At 45.7% G+C, this 24,623-nt stretch overlaps 1 protein-coding gene across 5 annotated transcripts in view; it reads right to left on the bottom strand.

Moving 5' to 3' along the window:
* The window catches only part of ABCG2 (ATP binding cassette subfamily G member 2 (JR blood group)), a 202,959-nt gene that overhangs the window by 175,203 nt on the left and 3,133 nt on the right, over window positions 1-24,623 (bottom strand). The window contains exon 1 of one of the 5 annotated variants that reach the window (XM_073637542.1): window positions 17,236-17,330. The exons of 3 other annotated variants lie outside the window; for them this stretch is intronic. Coding sequence is in view for 1 of the 2 variants with exons in the window: in XM_073637518.1 (XP_073493619.1) it covers window positions 5,968-6,075 (108 nt within the window). In the remaining variant the exon portion in view is untranslated. Of the gene's footprint in view, window positions 1-5,967; window positions 6,114-17,235; window positions 17,331-24,623 lie in introns of those variants that run through there. One more of the 5 variants, XM_073637518.1, reaches the window with a different exon arrangement.

Below are 24,623 nucleotides of genomic sequence, written 5' to 3'. Positions count from 1 at the left end.
AAGCATATTAGCTTCAGACTGAAGAGAAGGAGGAGGCTGAGGAGTATAAAGTGCAGGAGCTGTAGACTGTGGGGGCAACCCTGATTGTCCTAGGGCCCGCAATTCTTGGCGTCGTGAGGACGTGTTCTGTCCCAAGGTCCCACTGGGTCCCGGCTTCCACTATGTTAACCCAGTGTGCCTTCAGCGAGATATACCGTCCCTGCCCACAAGCACTTGTCCACGTGTCCATGGTTAGGTGGACTTTCCCAGTAACTGCGTTGTTGAGGGCACGGCTAATGTTTTGGGACACGTGCTTGTGTAATGCGGGGACGGCATACCGGTAGAAATAGTGGCGGCTGGGGACCGAGTACCAAGGGACGGCCGCCGCCATCAGGTTGCGGAATGCTTCCGTCTCCACGAGCATAAAAGGCAACATTTCGAGTGCAAGCAGTCGCCAAATGTGGGAATTTAGTAGTGTGGCCTGTGGGGCATTAGCTGCGTATTTGCGCTTGCATTCCAAGGACTGGGTTATGGACAACTGAACGCTACGCTGGGACAAGGACGTGGACGTGATTCCTGATGTTGCTAGTTGAGAGTGTGCAATGACAGGTGCAGGGCAGGAGGCATCTTCGCATGCACCATGAACAGGGGATTGGCTTGCATGCACAACAGCGGAAGAAGCAGGGGTGCCACCCGCAGACACTGTTCCTGGACCCTGGGGTTCGGCCCACAAAGTCGGGTGCTTTGATGCCATGTGTCTGATCATGCTGCTGGTGGTCAGGCTGGTCATTTTTCCACCCCTGCTGATGCGGGCCTGGCAGGTGGTGTAAATGGCCTTTTTGGGGTTATCGGCAGAGTCTTTAAAAACTACCAGACTCGGGAAGACCTAACAGTTGTACCTGCAACTTCCTTCGTGTTGGTGTTACAGGGAACAGTTGCCTGCCTTCTGTCAGCGGACACCACACTGCTTCTTCCTGCCTGTTGGGGTGCTCTGCCCCCCTCCCCCTGTGTGCTGCTGTCCTCGCTCTGCATGTCCTCCTGCCAGGTTGGGTCAGTTACTATATCATCCACCACCTCGTCTTCCACTTCCGCACCCTTGTCCTCCTCCTGACTTTCTGGCAATTGTGTCTCATCATCGTCCACCTCTTGTGACACTTTCCCACCGTTGCCTTCGTGTGACAGTGGTTGCTCAAGTATTTGGGCATCGCTAAATGCGATCTCCTCCTGCCCCGCTTCAAGTGGACCGGGCGAGAGGCCCGAATCTATAAATGGAAAAGTGAACAGCTCTTCGGAGTGTCCAAGTGTGGGATCAGTTGTCTCTGGGCACTCGGCATGGTGGGAGGAAGGAGGTTCAGGGTGAGGAATATGCGGTCCAGACTCACGGCTACTGAGACTTGACCGTGTGGAAGACAGGGTGGCAGTGGTGGTGGCTTAGTGACTGGAAGCATTATCTGCTATACAACCAATAACCTTTTCACACTGCTCTGGGTTCAATAGTGGTGTGCTGCGGTCCCCTAGGAATTGGGACAGGAATGTCGGGCGAGAAAATTTTTGTTGTGGCACAATTTCAGTTTGCCCACGGCCTCGACCTCTGAATGCACCATCACCATCACGTCCAGTTCCCTATCCCTTGCCACTTGCCTTGCCCATTTTAAATGGAGGACAATATCTTCCACGCTCACTACAAATGGCTGAATTTGGAGTGAACGTATATGTGATCTGTGTGACGGACAAACCACAGTTTTAAATAGCTGGCCTGTAGGTAACTATTTTGAACAGCAAACTGGTGTCAATAGCTTCACTGACACACTGAAACAAATGTTTAATGGAGGCCAGAAAAGGCAGTATTTTCTGAAAACGTATATGTGATCCGTGTGACGGAGAAAACACAGTTTTAGATACCTGGCCTGTAGGTAACTATTTTGAACAGCAAACTGGTGTCAATAGCTTCATTGACACACTGAAACAAATTTTTAATGGAGGTGTCATGGTCTCCACACTTTCATTGTCTGCTATGTTACTATTGTGTGGAGGCTGTCAGTCTGTTTTGATTTTGCTGGGTCAGTTCTGAAATCATCTGTGTTCACTTCCCTTGATTAGTCTTCTACTTAAGCATGCTAGCTCCTTCACCTAGTGTCAATTGTACACTTGCTGTTGCCTGTGTAGGACTGATCTCTCTGTGCTCTGTGCCTGACCCAGCCTGACTATTTTCCTTTACCTGGATTTTGACTATTTGCCTGTTATCTGACTATTCTTTTGTCTGCTCCCTCTGTACTGCCTTGTCTTTCTGGCTTTCCTGACCCCGGCTTATGTAGTGGATTACGTCTCTGACTTCTCCTTGTTGAACTGCGCCATTTTCCTGGACTTGACTTTGGATCATTTGACCTCCCTCTATTTATCCAGTAAGTAGTACTTAAGTAATATTTCTTTCAGTAATATTAGTCTCTTCTCTCCTCTTCTGGGACTGTTATTTCTGTAGTGACTCGCGTCACAGGAGGCCAGTAATGGCAGTATTTTCTGAAAACGTATATGTGATCCGTGTGATGGAGAAAACACAGTTTTAAATAGCTGGCTTGTAGGTAACTATTTTGAACAGCAAACCGGTGGCAATAGCTTCACTGACACACTGAAACAAATTTTTAATGGAGGCCAGAAATGGCAGTATTTTCTGAAAACGTATATGTGATCCGTGTGACGGAGAAAACACAGTTTTAAATAGCTGGATTTCTAGCGCTGTAATATGGAAAGGACCTGGCTGTATTCTGCAGTGCCAACAAGCAAACGGTGTTCTCTGGATTGCTTTTTAAGCAAATAATGAGGATTAAGATCCAAAAAAAATTATTCCTGGCCCCTGAGACCTGGGCCTATTTCTAGAAATATCTAACAGCAGCAGCAGACAAAACTGGAATTAAGCCTCTTGTGCTATATGCACTGCAGTCTGCTATATACACTGCCTGATGATATCTCTACAGATAGATTAGTCCTCAGAAGGACTGTTTGCTGAGATGGATATGTGTCTCTAATATAGTTTGGTATATCTAGACTAACTAGAAACAAGCAAATCTCTCCCTAGCTCAGCAGCACCTCTACCTACACTGTCTGATTCCGGAGTGACTGTGACGAGCATGGCGCGCCAGGTCTGATATAGACCTGATGCTGTGCGGGCAGCCAATCACTGTAATGCCAAAACCAACATGGCTGCGGCATTAAAGTGAGTGACAGACAATCCCTGCATGTTCATTGGCTCTGTAAAGAGCGCCAAACATGCAGGGAGGGGACCCAAGCTCCCTCCGAGCAACCCCGGATGCTTTGGCGAGCGCCGAGCATCTCGAGCAGTGAGATGCTTGGGCGAGAACCTAGCAGTAGCGAGCATGCTCGCTCATCACTAGTGGTAACTTATTTTAACAGGACAAGCCCTTTAAGGTCCCCTATGAAAACAATGACACCTTCCAGGAAGTTCTCAAGAGGAATGAGGAATTGCTTAAGGAATGAAGTTTAACCAAAGTTTGGGAGATGTGCTATACCACATGTGCAGATTGAATCAGCTATTTTACTCTTTACAAAAAATACAACAACTTGTTTCATCTGAATGAGCTAAAAACTCCCAAGGAGCATTACACGAAATCAACATTGATATACCTTTGGCTTGAAGGGGGTGTCCACCACTAGAAAATCCCAACTTAATCATTACAGTGCCCTAATTAAATAAAAGCAAAGTATACTCACCTCCTGCAGTAGCACCGTTCCAGCGATGTCGGCACTGCTGTTCCTGGAAAGTGATGTGACTTGTGTCACAAGCAGGCTGCAGCCAATGACTCATGAGTGGACTCTCTTTGGCTGCAGCTCATCAATATTCTGTAACTGTAAAGGGTTTATATATCTCCACTCATTCAATCTTGCACTCACACCCCAGATACACAGCACGCTGACACAACTCACCAAACAAATGGATGCGTCTCTAAAATACAGACTGCAGACCATCAGTCAAAAGACCAAAAACTCTCAAAGTCTATCTGCAAATTGCCTCTTTAGAGAAAAAGAGGACTTGAAGCACCAATCCTACAAGTCACAATCAACCCTTTAATGAGTCGTGCAATATGACTTAAGATAAAAGCCAAATCAGAATCTGAGTTTGCAGACATGGTGTTTCGGACTGTTGGTCCTCGTCAGTGCAAAGGATGAGAACTGATTTGGCTAGATGAGAGGCTCTGGACTGAGGTCGAATGGGTAACGTTTCTCCTTGTGGAGAGTGACATACTGGCTCCCAGAGCCGGTATGTCACTCTCCACAAGGAGAAACGTTACCCATTAGACCTTAGAAAGTCTATGGATTCTTTGGAGCATACAAGGTCCAAACTTATTAAAGCTGTAGGCTTTAATATAAAAAAGTGCTTACAAGAGAAATATGTAAAAAAAAAAGGGACAAAATATGGCAACATGGAAATATGCAAAATACATTGATACCAGTTATTATTTTACTTGGGACAAAAATAGTGATTCAGATGGGGTTGTCAGAGTAGTGGGCAACCCCTTTAAAAAATAGCTAATGTTTTCACTTTTATGTAACTAAGACAAAATCACACCATTTCAATTATGCTTGCTTAAAGGATATGTGCCCATGATCAGGAGCCGCTGTGGGTTTGATGCTGTTTGTTCATGCAGCGTCTAACCCGCAACATCCAGATGTTACAGCATAGTGGATGGGATTTCTAGGAACCCCATGTCCACTATGCGTGCATCTTAGGCTGTGGATCACCCGTGGAAACTGACATGTGGTGCATCTTTCAGGACGGCAGCATGTCAATTTCTCTAGCGGGTCTGCATGTGGACTTTCCCCATAGACTTGCATCAGTGAGGAAAGTCTGCATGTGAAAAAAAAATAAAAATCGCGGTCGCTCATTTGCATTAAAAGGGCGGAAGTGGTCCAGCTATTCTGCAGCGTCGGGGCTGCAACGGTTCCTGATCGTGAGCACATACCCATAAAGTGCCAACATTTCACAGCGCTTTACAGACTATCATGACTCATTGTCTCCCTTGGGGCTTAAAATGTGAATTCCCTATGTCTGGAGTCTGGGAGGAAAAGGGAGTACCCAGAAGACATCCATACAAACACTGGAGGAGGACCCATTGAGCCCAGTGATCATCTGCAGTGTTCACATGTGTTATAATCCTGATATCACCACTGCAGCATGTCAAAAAAGCAGCTAAGCAGCAGTGGAGCACTGACGCTGGAACAGAGGAGGGTGAGTAACTACAGAGTTTTTTCTTCAACCAGAGCAAGCCTATAGACCTAAATTAATTATTCCAAGAAAACCCCTTTAACATAACAGTTTTGCATAAATACTACTACTCTGAAATTAGGAAACCGTCATAATATAGAAAGAAATGAGCCAAATCAGCACTACTCCACACAAGTATAGACATTTCAGCAACCTATTCATGTAAATACTTTTATGCCCAAAAATGACAAAAGTATTCTCGCAGTGATACCTTTATTGGCCAACCAGAAAAAAAAAACAGAACATAAGACAAGGGATAAGCTAAAGTGATGGTTGTTTCACTTCAGGCGACACTTTCTTTGGTCTCGTTATTGTCTTTGTTAACAACTTGCACTCTGAGATTAGGATTGCACCTCACACACCTTCATACAGTTCTGGAGCCTTGCATTTGATAGTGGGGTCTACAGAGCCATTAGGAATAGGAACTCTACATGGTTTACTTCTATGCCACCGATTCAAGGGATGAGACTTTGAAAACACTGAGCCATACTAAAGCCTACGCTACTAATGTTGTCAACACAATCATTACACAACTCCAAAAATGCTGAATAGGTTTTTCTATCGATAGAAAATCTCTGTACATGAAGGGACACGCACAGTCCCTACTCTCCAAAGACTGGGATCACAGCACAGAACACCAGATCAAAAGAACAAAAAAGCAACTACCTTCAGCTAAGAAAGAAATAATGTGGTTATCAGACATGAAATACCTTACGAATGTGGCTGCAATGAAAATCTCTCATAAATGAATACCAAAGCTGAGTCAGGTGAAGCTTGTCTTCTCGTGGAGGCTTGCTGAGATAACTCGGGATGTGCATTACCGGCTCTTGAGGCACCAGGTTGTCCTAACAACCTGCCTCTTCTCTATTGATGTCATTTGTTTTGCATGAACTAACAAGCAGTGTCATTCTTATGTTGGATTTTCAGCAGTACATGATATGGAGTAATTGTACCTAGAACTGAATATCTGACTATCATGAAGAGCTACGACATAAAGAACAAAAATAATGTAAAAAAAAAAAGCATTGAAAATACAGCAAAACACTCAGTGTAAAGAGCTCTTAACAATACCCTCAATACCAATTTAACCAAAGGTTAATTTTCCTATACTGAATATAATATATGCTTCTAGTTTCTGGTAGGATTCTGATCCCCAATACACCTGGTGATCAGCAGAATAAAGGGGCCACTGAAAAGTCAGAGGACCTCTTTAGTATATTTTCCCAACACAGTAAGTGATGGCATTTTGGACCAACATGCTTTACATGATAATTGGAGGGAGTCACTACACAAGGATCCCAACTGAACACTAGAATTTAATGGGCTTGCAGAAAAATAATATTTTTTAGAAAACCCCGTGATCAGTGAGTGAGGGCATATTTGGCTTCAGTGGCTTATTTTAATAAAATACAGAATACCTAAGATATGGCATTTGTAGTCTCTTTTTCTCTCACTAGAATATCTGGCAAAAAAGACCGATACAATATTACATATAAACCCCACTAAAGCCCATTTAAAGAACGCTATAAATAAATTCTTCGAAGTGCAGTCTCATTCCGCTTAAAAAATACTACAAAAAATAAGATTGATGTTTAAATGGGGCCTTATGCTGTGTTCACATACTACATTCTTGGCATTTTTATGCCATTTTTGCTGACTCTTTTTGGTTATTTTAAAGCATACCTGTAATTTCAGATGACTTTTCAGAATAAGCTGTTATGTGTGTACATGAAAAATAACACTAATTATGACCGTTATATGAATTTTATCCTGCGTTTTTCCCAAGGGTAGGCTTTATCTCTAATTTTTAATTCTCTCTATGCTGTTGGGTAGAAGATGCTATTTTGTTAGGGATTTTGTGAGGGATTCCTGCTCTTCTACCTCTGTGTAGCATGCAGACAAAAGCAACAGCAGAAGCCTGAAGGATATTATACAGCAGTATTGAGCAGTGTAGCAGTGCGTACAGTGTATTGAGAAGCACTGGGTGATATAAACACTAACTAAAATGATTTCAATAGACAACTGTATTTAAATAATTCATAAGTCAATAGAGTACATGATACCAAACCAAAATAACTACGAATAATTCAACTTTGTAAAAAATATAAGGGATCAGAATAACACATGGAGTATAGACATGGCAAATAGAGCAAGAATAAATCCTACAAAGAAAAATGAAAAAATCTATCATAGTTTAAAAATGAAATATAGAGCGGAACATAAAATAAAATGTTACGCACAGAAAAAATGGCAGCAACGCAACAGAAGGCATACATACATACATAGGTGTACATACAGGGCAAAAAAAATAGATTAAAAGTAAATGAAGTCCCAGTTTCACCAAGTGCTGTATATGCATGAATCAAGCATTTATCATGGTAAAGACATTTATAGTAATATAGGCAGAGTGCCAAGTGCAAAAAATTATGTACTGCTATAAGCACCAATTATTAAATACTGGAAACATATCACCCACAAATCTATTTGCAGCAAATACCAGTACAGGGTCAGATATTGACGGCTTAGGACCCCTGTACAAGAAGTGTCTGGGCAACTCTCTTTTTCTGACTTCAAAGCTACAGATCATATATACTGTGTGTATATATATATATATATATATATATATATATATATATATATATATATATATATATATAGAAACATATGTATATATATATATATATATATATATATATATATATATATATATATATATATATATACAGTACAGACCAAAAGTTTGGACACACCTTCTCATTTAAAGATTTTTCTGTATTTTCATGACTTTGAAATTAGTACATTCACACTGAAGGCATCAAAACTATGAATTAACACATATGGAATTATATACTTAACAAAAACGTGTGAAACAACTGAAAATATGTCTTATATTCTAGGTTCTTCAAAGTAGCCACCTTTTGCTTTGATGAATGCTTTGCACACTCTTGGCATTCTCTTGATGCGTTTCAAGAGGTAGTCACAGGAAATGGTCTTCCAACAATCTTGAAGGAGTTCCCAGAGATGCTTAGCACTTGTTGGCCCTTTTGCCTTCACTCTGCGGTCCAGCTCACCCCAAACCATCTCGATTGGGTTCAGGTCTAGTGACTGTGGAGGCCAGGTCATCTGGCATAGCACCCCATCACTCCCCTTCTTGGTCAAATAGCCCTTACACAGCCTGGAGATGTGTTTGGGGTCATTGTCCTGTTGAAAAATAAATGATGGTCCAACTAAACGCAAACCGGATGGAATAGCATGCCGCTGCAAGATGCTGTGGTAGCCATGCTGGTTCAGTATGCCTTCAATTCTGAATAAATCTCCAACAGTGTCACCAGCAAAGCACCCCCACACCATCACACCTCCTCCTCCATGATTCACGGTGAGAACCAGGCATGTAGAGTCCATCCGTTCACCTTTTCTGAGTCGCACAAAGACACGGTGGTTGGAACCAAAGATCTCAAATTTGGACTCATCAGACCAAAGCACAGATTTCCACTGGTGTAATGTCCATTCCTTGTGTTCTTTAGCCCAAACAAGTCTGTTCTGCTTGTTTCCTGTCCTTAGCAGTGGTTTCCTAGCAGCTATTTTACCATGAAAGCCTGCTGCACAAAGTCTCTTCTTAACAGTTGTTGTAGAGATGTGTCTGCTGCTAGAACTCTGTGTGGCATTGACCTGGTCTCTAATCTGAGCTGCTGTTGTAGCACCCTGAGGATTCGGCTGCTACAGGGGTATTGCACCTCAACCCAGAGGTGTGATATTCCACTCCCGGGTAAGGATGGAGTGTGGACCTGAGCTCGGTAGGCTGCATGCACTACACACATCCCATTTCCGAGGAGCAGACCGACGGTACTCCCACTTAGAAATGTGCAGGTACGACCGAGTCTGTTCCTGGCTGGAGTGGGAGGGGGGTGGAACATCCCAAGTAGTGTAGGGGCAGATAGGGGGAGCAGCCTGGGTAAAGATAGGAGCTCATTGGGTGCTGGTCACCTGAGCTCACACATAGAGGGTGTATATAAGGTGGGCACCATCAAAGAACAGGGTCAGTCTGTCATCCTTTTGTCAGAGCAGAGCAGAGGAAGAGGAGCAGAGCAGCCCCAGAGAGAGAGAGAGGAGAAAGCAAGAAAGACCCAGAGGGGGAAACAGAAAAGGAACTCTGAGAACCCAAAGTCCATCAGCGGGTGAAGAGTTGGCATCAGGGTACCGGAACCCAAGCTGGTGGGGGCAAAAGCACACCCTAGCCAGAGACCGGAGGCCGTGGGCAGTGTCTGCCACGGCCACCCACCACATCCACCCCGAAGGCATACCACGTGGAGGGTCAGGGAACCCAAGGCCAAGGGTCTCCCAACAGAAGGCCCGAGGGAGCTGGACCTAGGTGGATCACTAGTGGGGACGGCCAGAGGAAAGGACAGAAGGAGAGCTCAGGGTCACGCTCCGGACTTGTTTGGGGGTTGGCTGGATCCAGGACCTGGTGGACGCAGCACGGCTCGGGTGGTCACTTGAAGCTGGAGTGACCGGAACATCAGCAGTGAGTAAATACCCTAAACTGCACAACCCGACTCTGTCTTCATTTTACATCTACGCTGCACCACCACAACCCCCATCCTCTGCACCTGACCCCCTGAGGCTATACCCCACCCGTTGGGGGTTATACCATCACAAGCTGCACCTACACCATCAGCCTCAGCGGACCCTGCTGCAGCGGCGGCCATAGTGACCGCAATACAACGGGTGGCGTAGTCGACAATAAAGAACTTAATAACATCTGTAGGACTGCCACATACAACTGAGTTTGACACCCTGGGCACGGACCGGGTCACAGCCACTCGGAAGACTACAACTCCCATCTGATCCGGCTCCGGATATTCCCCCTAAAGAATATGGCCCAGGGGGCGCGTCAACTTTGGCGTAGTCGGCAGGATTACGTGCCCACAACAACCGGGTACTGCGTGCCTGAAGAAAAGAACGAGTTTACCTCAAAAAGAAGTCTCCTGCCGGTTCCGGAGGGTCCCCGCCATCGGACCCCATCACCAGTCGATTCCAGCCGGTTGTCCGCCATTAACAGCGTTTTCCCGCCATCTGCAGAGTTTCCCGCCACTGGGAAGCGATTCCCGCCATTTCCAAAGGTTTCCCGCCTTGGAAGAGCGGACGACATTATGGGCGTGCCAGAGGGTGGTGAGAGGCCACCTCCCATCGTGGGCCAGGACCGAAAATGGCGCCAAAAGTGGAAACCGCCCCCACCAACAGAGACTGTGATGCTAGAGGTGTCTGTCAGCGTGAAAGAACTGCCCCTGGAGCTGACAATCACTAAGTGGCCCCGGGACCGCCCTCGAAGGGGGAGGAGACGAAAGGAGAGAACAAAGATGGGTGCCGCTTGGAGCAGTCTAGAGCGAGCGCACCCGGAGGCAAGAAGCCTGGAGAAGAGTATCGGAGGAGCTTACCCGGAGATGGCGAGAAAGCAGAGCAGCACCGGCCCGTTGGCCAGGAGCCTGCTAGAAACCGAGGAGGGAGAGCAGAGCAGCAGCGGCCCGCTGGCCAGGAGCCTGCTGGAGACGACTGTAGGAGAGCAGAGCAGCACCGACCCGTTGGTCAGGAGCCTGCTGGAAACAACGACCCCACTAGGACTAGTGGAGGTCCTAGCACAGCTCCCCCGAGACCGGGAGTGTGCACAGACCGCTTTGGAGGGCCTCGCAAGGAGGATGGCCCGGGTGCAGCGAGAGACGTTGGCGGAGTGGAGCCGTGAGATGGCCCAGCAGACCGAGACCTGTCAGCGGAGCACGCCACCCGAGACGAGGAAACAGACCGCCTCTGAGGATGGCGCGGGAGGATTGAAGGCCGGAGACGGCGCCGAGAAGGGAGCCGAACGAGTGGAGGCAGGTAAAGGGGACGTCTATACCCCAAACCGGGAAACCGCGTACCTGCCCCAGCTCCCCGTCGCAGAGCCCGAAGTCTATCCTGCCGTGCCCGTCGCTGCAACGTCACCGCCGCAGACTAGGCCTCAAACGGGAGCCGCGACCCCTGTGACGTCACACGCCTCGACCCCGAGCGTGACCAAGCAGGAAGTACCACCAGCCTGGTCGCAAGGCCTAGTACCCCCGGGCGCCGCAATACCAACAGCGCCCCCTACCTCCGCGGAGCCCCCGGCCTGGTCGCAGGGCCAAGTAGCCCAGGGCGCCGCCGTCCTTACGGTGCCCTTTACCTTCCAGATACCCCAGGCCTGGCCGCAAGGCCCGGGCAACCCGGGCGCTAACACCACCGCGCCCATAAGACCAAGAGTGCCGCGTCTGGGAGAGGACCTGTACGCCCAGCACACGTGCCCGGATGGGCAGCCATTTATATGGCCACCGGAGTTCCACCATCCCCGACTCCGGAGAGAGAGACCCCTGGATGAACCCCTGATCCCGGCTCCAAAGCCCGTGAAGAGGATCTCGCCCCCGCTAGCGGAAGCGCAGTTTGAGTGGGACCCCACCGGAGAAGATCTTATGGGGTTCACTCAAGAAACTCGGGCAGCTGCAGCGGAGCGTGCTGAGTGCTGCCGCCAACAGCTCGAGGACTTCGAGAGGGAGCGGAGAGAGAGGCGGGTCCGGGAACAGCAAGCTCAAGTAAGGAGCGCGGAGCAGAAGAGCCGGGCCAGGAGAGACCCCCGTGCAGCGCATAGTCCCCGCACCACCGGGACTGTGATGAAGTTTAACCTGCAGCATGGGTGGGGCTTCATCCGAGACCACCACACCCTAGGCGACGTCTTCGTAACCAGGAGAGACGTTGAGTCCCACCTACCGGAGGGACACAGAGGTCGTGACCTTTACATCGGGGACGAGGTCACCTTCACCCGGCACAAGTGTGCCAAAGGTCCCTACGCCCTCCATGTGCATCGCCTGACGGAGGAAGAGCTGCGGTGTGAGGAGGAAGAACAAGAGGACCCGGACGGGTCTGAAACTAGAGTTAAAGGTAACCATAAAGCAAGAGCAGGAGGACGCCGTCGTTAAGTACAGCAGAGTACAAGCTGTATATAGTTGCCCGTCGGGGCACAGTGAACTGTAACTGTTGCTAATATAGTCCCCGTTGGGACCAGCAAGTGTGAACTGTTTACCCGTATTTCCCTTAAATCCCACTGACCGAGGACTGAGAGCGGTCATTCCTCCCTAATACCTGGCCGAGGACTGAGAGCGGCCATACCCCTTGTAAATAGTTGCGCGTCCTAAAGCGCCCCCTACCGGTTTTATAGGAAAGCCACGAGTTCCAAAGACTGTCGCACTTTACCCGGTCACACGTTGCACAGTGACCGGAGGAGGAGCCAGAGGCGACGAGAATGTTTTATAAGAATGTTTTGCTGCTAATGTATGTTATTTTATATGTTTATACGATGTTGTTGATATGAAAAAAATTTGTATGTTTTGGTGTTGTTTATGTCTTACAGCCCGAGGACGTGCTGTGATTTACCAGGGGGGAATGTAGCACCCTGAGGATTCGGCTGCTACAGGGGTATTGCACCTCAACCCAGAGGTGTGATATTCCACTCCCGGGTAAGGATGGAGTGTGGACCTGAGCTCGGTAGGCTGCATGCACTACACACATCCCATTTCCGAGGAGCAGACCGACGGTACTCCCACTTAGAAATGTGCAGGTACGACCGAGTCTGTTCCTGGCTGGAGTGGGAGGGGGGTGGAACATCCCAAGTAGTGTAGGGGCAGATAGGGGGAGCAGCCTGGGTAAAGATAGGAGCTCATTGGGTGCTGGTCACCTGAGCTCACACATAGAGGGTGTATATAAGGTGGGCACCATCAAAGAACAGGGTCAGTCTGTCATCCTTTTGTCAGAGCAGAGCAGAGGAAGAGGAGCAGAGCAGCCCCAGAGAGAGAGAGAGGAGAAAGCAAGAAAGACCCAGAGGGGGAAACAGAAAAGGAACTCTGAGAACCCAAAGTCCATCAGCGGGTGAAGAGTTGGCATCAGGGTACCGGAACCCAAGCTGGTGGGGGCAAAAGCACACCCTAGCCAGAGACCGGAGGCCGTGGGCAGTGTCTGCCACGGCCACCCACCACATCCACCCCGAAGGCATACCACGTGGAGGGTCAGGGAACCCAAGGCCAAGGGTCTCCCAACAGAAGGCCCGAGGGAGCTGGACCTAGGTGGATCACTAGTGGGGACGGCCAGAGGAAAGGACAGGAGAGCTCAGGGTCACGCTCCGGACTTGTTTGGGGGTTGGCTGGATCCAGGACCTGGTGGACGCAGCACGGCTCGGGTGGTCACTTGAAGCTGGAGTGACCGGAACATCAGCAGTGAGTAAATACCCTAAACTGCACAACCCGACTCTGTCTTCATTTTACATCTACGCTGCACCACCACAACCCCCATCCTCTGCACCTGACCCCCTGAGGCTATACCCCACCCGTTGGGGGTTATACCATCACAAGCTGCACCTACACCATCAGCCTCAGCGGACCCTGCTGCAGCGGCGGCCATAGTGACCGCAATACAACGGGTGGCGTAGTCGACAATAAAGAACTTAATAACATCTGTAGGACTGCCACATACAACTGAGTTTGACACCCTGGGCACGGACCGGGTCACAGCCACTCGGAAGACTACAACTCCCATCTGATCCGGCTCCGGATATTCCCCCTAAAGAATATGGCCCAGGGGGCGCGTCACTGTTAACCTGCGATTTCTGAGGCTGGTGACTCGGATAAACTTATCCTCAGAAGCAGAGGTGACTCTTGGTCTTCCTTTCCTGGGGCGGTCCTCATGTGAGCCAGTTTCTTTGTAGCGCTTGATGGTTTTTGCAACCACACTTGGGGACACTTTCAAAGTTTGTCCAATTTTTTGGACTGACTGACCTTCATTTCTTAAAGTAAAGATGGCCACTCGTTTTCCTTTACTTAGCTGCTTTTTTCTTGCCATAATACAAATTCTAACAGTCTATTCAGTAGGACTATCAGCTGTGTATCCACTTGACTTCTGCACAACACAACTGATGGTCCCAACCCCATTTATAAGGCAAGAAATCCCACTTATTAAACCTGACAGGGCACACTTGTGAAGTGAAAACCATTTCCGGTGACTACCTCTTGAAGCTCATCAAGAGAATGCCAAGAGTGTGCAAAGCAGTCATCAAAGCAAAAGTATATAATTCCACATGTGTTAATTCATAGTTTTGATGCCATCAGTGTGAATGTACTAATTTCAAAGTCATGAAAATACAGAAAAATCTTTAAATGAGAAGGTGAGTCCAAACTTTTGGTCTGTACTGTATATATATACATATATACAGTTATGGCCAAAAGTGATGCCACCCTTGACATTGCTCCAGAAAATGAAGTATTTCTCCCAAAAACAAAATTACTGCAATTACGTATGATTTGTTATTCACATGTTTATTTGATTTGTGTGTATTGGAACAACACTAAAAAAACTGAGAAAAAAAGGCAAATTGGATATAATTTCAAACAAAAACACAAAAATGGGCCAGACAATTGTTGCCACCTTTCCAAAATTGTGTGTAAACAAGTTTGTTTCAAGCATGTGATGCTCGTTCAATCTCACCTGTGGCAAGTAACAGGTGTGGGCAATATGAAAATCACATCTGAAACCAGATAAATAGGGGAGAATTTGACTAAATCTTTGCATTGTATGTCTGTGTGTGCCGCAGTAAGCATGGAGAACAGAAAGAGGAGAATGGAACTGTCTGAGAACCAAAATTGTTGAACAATACCAACAATCTCAAGGTTACAACAAGTCCATCTCCAGAGATCTTGATGTTCAAATATACACAGTGCGCAACATAATCAAGGAGTTTACAACCCATGCCATTGTAGCTAATTTCCCTGGACGTGGACGGCAGAGAAAAATTGATGAAAGGTTGCAACACAGGATTGTCCGGATGGTGGATAAGCAGCCTCAATCAAGTTCCAAAGAAATTCAAGCTGTCCTGCAGGCTCATGCGAAGTGTTGAAATTTGAATGAAATGAAAGCATATGGCAGGAGACCGAAGAGGACCCCACTGCTGACACAGAGACATGAAAAAGATGGACTGCAGTTTGCCAAAATGTACGTGAGTAAGCCAAAATACTTCTCGGAAAGCGTCTTGTGGACAGATGAGACCAAGATAGAGCTTTTTGGTAAAGCAAAGCACATCATTCTTCTGTTTATCGAAAATGCAATGAGGTCTACAAAAAAAAAAAGAACACCGTACCTACAGTCAAATATGGTGGAGGTTCAAAGATGTTTTGGGGTTGTTCTGTTGCCTCTGACACAGGGTGCCATGCATGTGTGCAAGGCATCATAAAATCTGAAGATTACCAAAGGATTTTGGGTCGCAATGTAGTGCACAGTATCAGAAAGCTGGGTTTGCGTTCTAGGTCATGGGTCTTCCAGCAGGACAATGGCCCTAAACATACTTCAAGAAGCAACCAGAAATGAATGGAAACAAAGCGCTGGAGAGTTTTGAAGTGGCCAACAATGAGTCGGGCTCCAAATCCCATTGAACACCTGCGGAGAGATCTTAAAATTGCTTTTGGGAGAAAGCATCCTTCAAATATGAGAGGCCTGGAGCAGTTTGCAAAAAAACACTAGTCAAGAATTCCATTTGAGAGGTGTTAGAAGCTTGTTGATGATTGTAGGAAGCGATTGATTGCAGCTATTTATTCCAAAGGGTGCGCAACCAAATATTAAGTCGAAGCGGCCAACAATTTTGCCTGGCCCATTTTTGGAGTTGTGTGTGAAATTATGTCCAATTTGCCTTTTTTTCTCTGTGTTTTTATGCTGTTGCAATACACACAAAATAAATAAACATGTGTATAACAAACCATGTGTAATTGCAATAATTTTCTATGAGACATACTTCATTTTCTGGAACAATTTAAAGGGTGTCAACACTTTTGGCCATAGCATAATCTAGTATTGCATAGCATTCTCTCTAGTTATGTACAGTGCCATCCCTTATTAAGTAGCATCTTCTCTAGTAATGTAATGTATGGTGCTTTCTCTTATTATGTAATTTCCTCTTTAATAATAATGTATAGTGCCATTCCATAATTACATAGTATCTAGTATCATATTTGTTATATATAGCACTATCCCTTTCTTAGCGCATTCTCTTATTTTTCTTATTTATAGCGCTCTGCTCTTTATTTCATAGTGTCCTTTCTTGTTAGATATAAAATTAAATGACTGCTGATGGGACATGGTCAAGCTTATTTTCTAATGGAGGAGGCTGGTGGACTGGTCTTCTGTTCAGATACTGCTCCATCAGCAGTCATTTTATTTAGTATCTAACAAGAGAGGACTCTATATAATAAAGAGAAGGTGCTGTGAATAACAAAAATAACAAGAGCATTTGCTATGAAAAAGGATGGTGCTATACATAACATAAGATGATACTATGTAATAATGGTATACGCTATACATTACAAGAAAGTACACTATAGACTAATGGATTGTTCTATACATAACAAGTACACTATATACAAAGGGAAAACGCTATACGTAACAACAGAGTACACTATATACTAGGGGACGGTGCTATACATAATAAGGATAAATTCACACATCTGTGTGAAGTGTAGGTGTGCGGTCTGATTTTTTCTTAGACTGCACATAGACATTTTGAGTATGTATTCTGATCCTCAAAATCAGATCAGAATAGGACATGTCTTGTGTCTTAAAAAAGGTGAAGAGAGCGACAACAGCATCCACAGTAGCAAAAAGTGTCTTCTTCTTTATTAGTATATCACATAATACAGGGAGACAGCAAGGTTTCCTTGAGTCTTATGGATATCATGCTCAGATCTGTGATTTTCAAGGATGTGTGAATGGATATATGAAACTCTGAGTCTGTGTGCCATTTGATAAAAAAAAAATCTGGCATCATAGGGACATTTCACATGAATGTGTGAATGTAGGCCAACAGAGGTTGTTTTACTAGCAACAGTATTACTGTAAGTCAAACAATATAGATACAGAATACATATTTACATCCAGTGACTTACTAGAGATGTTTCATCTGATTAGCGTGATTCTCTTTTGTTTCTTTATCTGGTCAAACCTTCATCTTCCAGCTATGACTCGCCTTGCCACACTGATCACCACAGACCTGAACATAATAAGGTCACATATATATTTGCCTCCTGAATAAAAAATCCCCCACACTACATCCCCGAATACGAATATGAACCACACCATTAATATACAATTAGCCACACACCATTCAAAATATAAATTTATAAGCTAATACTGTGCCCCCAATTAACTACAATTTCCACCTTCCAATAAATATAAATGATCTCTTTTTACCATTTACAGTCCTGCTGATCGTTATTGGCACCCATGAAGTTTAAGTACATAATGTGGAATACCTCTTGATAAAAATGAATCAAGTGAAACAGTTTTCTTTGTATAGAGCCCTCGTGTTAAATACAAAAGAGCAAATGATAAACAATAATTTAAAACCAAAAACAATGGGAGGGAAAAATAGAAAAACCTAAAGCTTGCTGTGACACTGGTATTGGCACCCTTTACAATAATTTAGTATGGAAACACATTTTGACTCACCTATGGTAAATCACAAAAGAGATTCTCCTGTGATTAATTGTCTGCCCATGTGACATGAATTAGCCTATGAATGATGACTTCAGTGTTTTAAAAAGCCACATGGTAGGCCCTGTCCAAAAAGCCACATCGTAGGCCCTATCGTAGGCCCTGTTCTTTTGTCACAATGGTGAAGACAAAGCAGCTGTCAGAAGACATTAGAACTGCTATTATTAGCAAACACAAGACTTCCAAAGGGTATACGGCCATCTCCAAAGACCTTGGTATCCCAGTTTCAACAGTGTGCAATATTATTAAGAAGTTTGCCAAGCATGGAACCTTCAAGATCCTCCCTGGATGTGGGGGAAAGAGGAAAATTGACAAGAGATGTGTTCGAAGGTTGGTGCGAATGGTGGAAAAAACACCACATCAAACATCCAAACACCTAAAGATCGACAGTCTGAGGTCATAGTTAGTTTCAACAAGTACGATATGCAGCACACTAAACCAAGCAGAGCTTTATGGGCGAAGGCCAAGAAAGAAATTATTGCTAAAGAAAATACATGAAATGGAAAGACTGATCTTTGCCAAAGAATACCTTGACAAACCACAATTCTTCTGGGAAAATGTTCTGTGGACAGATGAAACAAAAATAGAGCTTTTTGGCAATGCAAAGCAACAGTTTGTTTACATACGGTGCAATGAAGCTTACAAGGAAAAGAACACCTTACCAACAGATAAGCATGGTGGAGGATCCATAATGCTGTGGGGTTGCTTTGCTGTGTCTGGTACTGAAGGCCTTGACCGTATCACAGGAATCATGAAATCGGAGAATTATCAAGAGATTTTGGAGCAAAATGTCCTACCCAGTATAAGAAAACTTGGTTTGAGTCCAAGATCATGGGTTCTCCAGCAAGACAATGACAAAAGTACACAGGAATGGATGAAGAAGAAAAAAATGGACTGTTTTAAAATGGGCAGCAATGAGTCCTGACCTCAATCCCATTGAAAATCTTTGGGGTGAGCTGAAATCTGCCATTGGGAAAAATAACCCCGCAAACATTTAAGAGCTTGAACAAACTGCAAAGGAAGAGTGGGAGAAAATTCCAGCTGAGAAGTGCAAGAAGCTTATAGATGGCTACAAGAAACATTTAGAGGCTATCGTCAACGCCAAAGGGTGTGCAATAGTGATGAGCGAGCACTAAAATGCTCGGGCACTCGTTGCTCGACCCAAGCAACGAATCCAATGTAAGTCAATGGGAAATTCGAGCATTTTTCCGGCGGCCCCCCCTGGAGGTTTGGAGGGGGCCTAAAAATTGGCCAAATAGATGGAAACAGTGCTCAAATGATATGGGAACAGCATGGGGAAGACCCCTGGAAGCATCTCTGACTCCCAGGTCACTGCTGTGAACAATGTTGTCAGAGTATGACGCCACTTTTACGGACTGACAATAAAACATACAAAAACAAAGCCAAAATGAATTTTCCTGGAAAAAATGTTAAGGAACATTCTTTCCAGGGTAATGAGTTTTATATAAGGCAATATAAATAACCAAAAACAAAAATGCTCCTACACACCTTGGGCTATGTTCACACGTAGCGTTTTTGATGCATTTTGCACTTTTGTGTTTTTCAACAGTGAAAAATACATTCACCAGTATATGTAATTTTCACATTTTTCTACCTTATCTGGCCATGTGGTATGTGAGATATGATGACACATCCTGTTTTATTTATGAGGGAGGAACTCTGAAAGTCACAAAGCCTATTTTTACAAGGCCATCAGGCAACCCTTATTATTGTTAGAGGGCCATCAGTCGTCCCTCACTATTTTTAGAGGGCCATCAGCCGGCTATGCTTTGTTGCTCCCATTATTAAGGAGTGGGTCTCTTATACTGTTATTGCATATGCAGTGACTGCAAGAGCTGTCAAAAATTTGGACGCACTCCAATACCCCTTTGAAGATACATAGAGGAGGGCCTTATTAAAAAAATTCTTCCTATTATTAAGGAGTGGGTCTCCTATTGGTAATGCCCATGCACTAAGTGCATGGGCTGAAAAACATTTACCTCTGGAAGGTATTCATGAACATACTGTATAACATACAAAATGTTAGAGGTAGGCCTCTAAAAATATTTTCCACGGCCATCATAAACACCCTTAAAAAATTATGTGGGTGTTGCATGATGGTCACCCTGTTGATATGGTGGTGGAGGATGAGGAGACTGAGAAGGAGGAGGGTGATATAAAATAGACCAAATCAGGAAGCGTATACCCATGTCTGGTTGTGAAGGGGTACATGGGAATAAACCCCCCCAAAAAAAACACTGGAATTGACTTTATGTTCCACTGCTATCATCCGGTGGTGTTGAGAAGTCTGGCCTAATCCAGCCCTTGTTCATTTTGATAAGAGTCAGCCTCTCAGATTGACAGGAGGAAGCGACTATCAGTTATAATACCTCCGGCGGCACCAAAAACCCGCTCTGACAAAACGCTAGCACTAGAGCCAGTTCATGCCACGTGTCCAGCTTGGATACCCAATAGTTATAAGGCACAGAGGAATCACGGAGGACTTTGGTACGGTCGGCAAGGTACTCCTTCAGCATCTTTTTAAAACGTTTCCCTCCTTATCAGAGTACCTCGCGCATCAGGGTCTGAGAAAACTTCCCCACACCTTGCTCCTGCCTGTTGTGATACTATGCCTCCCTCCCCCTCTGTGCTGCTGTCCTCACTATGCATGTCACCTTGCCAGGTTGGGTTAGTGACTTCATCGTCCACCACCTCGTCTTCCACGTACGCACCCTGGGCCACCTCCTGACTTGCTGCCAATTGTGTCTCATCATCATCATCCACCACTTGCAACAGTAATTGCACTTTCCCACCATGGCTGCGGTGACCTTACTAAAAGACTACTGCCTAAAACCGTGGTCATCAGACGTGATCCGATATTACTTCGGCAGTAATCATGACATTTTGGGGAGCGTGCCAAATATTATACTTCATTTAAAGTCTGCCAGTTGTGTGTTGTTCAAACTATTAACACTTGGTCGCTGACCAATACCATGCTACAAGGCCACTGCCTAAAACCGTGGTCATCAGACGTGATCCGATATTACTGCGGTAAGAATCCTGACATTTTTGGGAATGTGACAAATATTATACTCCATTTAAAGTCTGCCAGTTGTGTGTTGTTCAAACCTATTCACACTTGGTCACTAACCAATACCATACTATTAGGCCACTACCTAAAACCGTGGTCATCAGACGTGATCCGATATTACTGCAGTAATAATCCTGAAATTTTTGGGGAACGTAACAAATATTATACTCCATTTAAAATGGGCAAGGCACGTGGCAAGGGAGTGGGAAATGGACGTAATGGTGATAGTGCATGCAGAGGCCGAGGCCGTGGGCAAGCTGAAATTGTGCCTACTGAGGGAGCACAACAAGCACCCACATCATGTCGCCCTATATTCCTGTCCCACTTTGTAGGGGGCTGCGGAACACCACTATTGAAGGCATTAGCAGTGTGAAAATGTTGTTGGTTGGATAGCAAACAATGCTTCCAGTCAGTTTGCCACCACCACCCTGTCTTCCACATGGTCCAGTCTCAGTAGCCATGAGTCTGGCCCACATATTACACACCCTGATCCTCCTTCCTCCCACCATGCCGAGTGCCCAGTGACAACTGATCCCACACTAGGACACTCCGAAGAGACACAAGGTGGGCAACTGTTCCCCAGAACACCAACACGAGAGAAGTGTCTTCCCGAGTCGGGAGATGGAGCAAGGTATTATACAGGGTGATGCCGCACAGCCCAGCCTCATCTCATCACAATGTGAATTGGGTGATAATGAGGAGGAGGAGGAAAAGGAGCTGTTTTCCTGCGCTACAGACGGTACTATCCACACAACAGTCATACCATTTGTTCAGCATGGATGGCCTGAGGAGAGGGAGAACGAGGAGGAGGACCAGGAGGAGGATGAGGAGGAGGAGAGCATGGACAGTCGTCCTCTTGGTCAGGACAGGGAAGTCTTGGCTGTTGGCAGTCTGACACACATGGCTGACTTTATGTTCCGCTGCCTTTCCCGTGACCCTCGCGTTGTACGCATTTTGAGCAACAGTAATTACTGGTTGGTCATACTTCTAGACTCATGCTACAAGGAGAACTTTATATCTCTCCTATACTTGGAGGAGAGGTCTAATAAAATGTTGCAGTACCAGAAGGCTCTTGTTGAATTATTTTAAAAAATCCCATCTGAAAACGCTGGCGGCATATATCACAGTTTGTTGTACAACAAATGAGTACAGTCGAGGGAGACACAAATACGATGCAGGAGAGGCAGGAGAGGCAGGGGAACACTGTCAGAGGGACAGTTTTCTCAGACACTCCCGGCGCCCAGGCCCTGATGCACGGGGTACTCTGACAAGGAGGGAAAAGTTTCAGAAGATGCTGAAGGAGTACCTTGCTGACGATACCAACATCCTCCGTGATTTCTGTGTGCCTTATAACTATTGGGTATCCCAGCTGGACACGTAGCATGAACTGGCTCTCTACACCTTGGAGGTCCTGGCCTGCCCTGCCACTAGAGTTTTATCAGAGCGGGTTTTTAGTGCCGCCGGGGTCATTATAACTGATAGGCGCATCCGCCTGTCAATTGAATATGCTGACAGGTTGACTCTTATCAAAATGAACAAGGGCTGGATTAGGTCAGACTTTTCAACACCACCAGATGATAGCAGCGGAATATAAAGTCAAATCCAGTGTTTTTTGGGGGGGGGTCTATTCCCATGCATCTCTTCACACCGAGACATGGGTATATGCTTCAAGATTTTGGCTATTTTATGTTGTCCTCCTCCTTCTCCTTTTCCTCATCCTCCACCACCATATCACCAGGGTGACCGTGTTGCAATACCCACATAATTTTTTTGTAAGAGTGTTAGAGGCCTACCTCTAACATTCCGTATGTTATAGAGTATGTTCATGTATACCCCCCAGGGGTAAACCTTTTTCAGCCCATGCACTTAGTGCATGGGCATTACCAGTATAGGAGACCCACTCCTTAATAATGGGAACATTTTTTTTAATGATAACCTCCTCTACGTCTCTTCAAAGCGGTATTGGAGTGCATCCCAATATTTTCTAGCCCTTGAAATCACTGCATGGGCATTACCTCTATAGGAGACCCACTCCTTAATAATGGGAACATTTTTTTTAATGAGGCCCTCCTCTACGTCTTTTCAAAGGGGTATTGGAATGCGTCCTAATTTTTGGCAGCCCATGCAGTCACTGCATACGCAAACACAGTATAGGAGACCCACTCCTTAATAATGAAAACAACAAAGCAAAGCTGGCTGATGGCCCTCTAACAATAGTAAGGGCCGCCTGATGGCCTTGTAAAAATAGGCTTTGTGACTTTTACAGTCCCTCCTTCATAAATGAAACAGGATGTGTCTGATCATGTCTCACACACCGCATGGCCAGATAAGGTAGAAAAATGTTACAATTACATTTACTGGTGAATGTATTTTTCACAGTTGAAAGCAATGAAAGTGCAAAAATGCATCAAAAATGCTACGTGTGAACATAGCCCAAGGTGTGGAGGAGCATTTTTCTTTTTGGTTATTTATTTTGCCTTATATACAATTCATTACCCTGGAAAGTATGTTCCTTAACATTTTTTCCATGAAAATCCATTTTGCCTTTGTTTTTGCATGTTTTATTGTGAGTCAATACTGTGACAACATTGTTCACAGCAGTGACCTGGGAGTCAGAGATGCTTCCAGGGGTCTTCCCCATGCTGTTTCCATATCATTTGAGCACTGTTTCCATCTATTTGGCCAATTGATAGTCCCCATCCAGACCTCCTGGGAAAAATGCTCGAGTTTCCCATTGACTTACATTGAGCTCGTTGCTCTGGTCAAGCACCCGAGCAATACGATTTGCTCGACTCGAGCAACGAGCACCCGAGCACTGTAGGGCTCGCTCATCACTAAGTGTATGGACTCTGGGGATGGATTTATATATAGTGTGAGGGCTCTGAGAATGGCTTTATATATGGTGTGAGGGCTCTGAGGATGGCTTTATAAATAGTGTGAGGGCTCTGAGGATGGCTTCATATATAGTGTCAGGGCTCTGAGGATGGCTTTATATATAGTGTCAGGGCTCTGAGGATGGATTTATATATATATTATCAGGGCTTTGAGGATGGATTTATACATAGCGTGAGGGCTCCGAGGATTTATTTTGGGGGCAAAGAAGTATGGATGATGGTACTATATGGGGGCTGCATGTTGGAGGGTTGTACAAGGAAATGGCCGCTGCAACATGTATGGGGCTGCTTATTGGGGGGCTTTCACAGGAAAAGAGTTTGTTACTTGAGTGGGGCTTCATGGGGAAGGTGATAATAATGAGGGGCATTGTGGAGAAGGGGGGGGTGATGAGGGGATGATGCGTGGCTGTGTGGAGAAGGGGGATGATGATGATGAGGGGTTGTGTGGAGATGAGGTGATGATGATGATGATGAGGGGCTGTGTGGAGAAGGAGGTGATGATGATGATGAGGGGCTGTGTGGAGAAGGAGGTGATGATGCTGAGGGGCTTTGTGGAGAAGGGGGGATGATGATGAGGGGCTGTGTGGAGAAGAGGGGGTGATGATGAGGGGCTGTGGAGAAGAGGGGGTGATGATGAGGGGCTGTGTGGAGAAGGGGGGTGATGATGATGAGGAGGAGCTGTGTAGCGAAGGGGGGATGATGAGAGGCAGTGTGGAGGAGGGGGGATGATGATGATAAAGGGCTGTGCAGAGAATGAGGCAAGATGATGATGATGATGATGATGATGATGATGAAG

This window comes from Phyllobates terribilis, unplaced genomic scaffold (genome assembly GCF_046119375.1).
Source record: "Phyllobates terribilis strain yellow unplaced genomic scaffold, ASM4611937v1 Scaffold_1__5_contigs__length_1240528914, whole genome shotgun sequence".
In the NCBI taxonomy this organism is placed as follows: domain Eukaryota; kingdom Metazoa; phylum Chordata; class Amphibia; order Anura; family Dendrobatidae; genus Phyllobates; species Phyllobates terribilis.
This window is presented reverse-complemented; position numbering and strand designations above follow the sequence as displayed.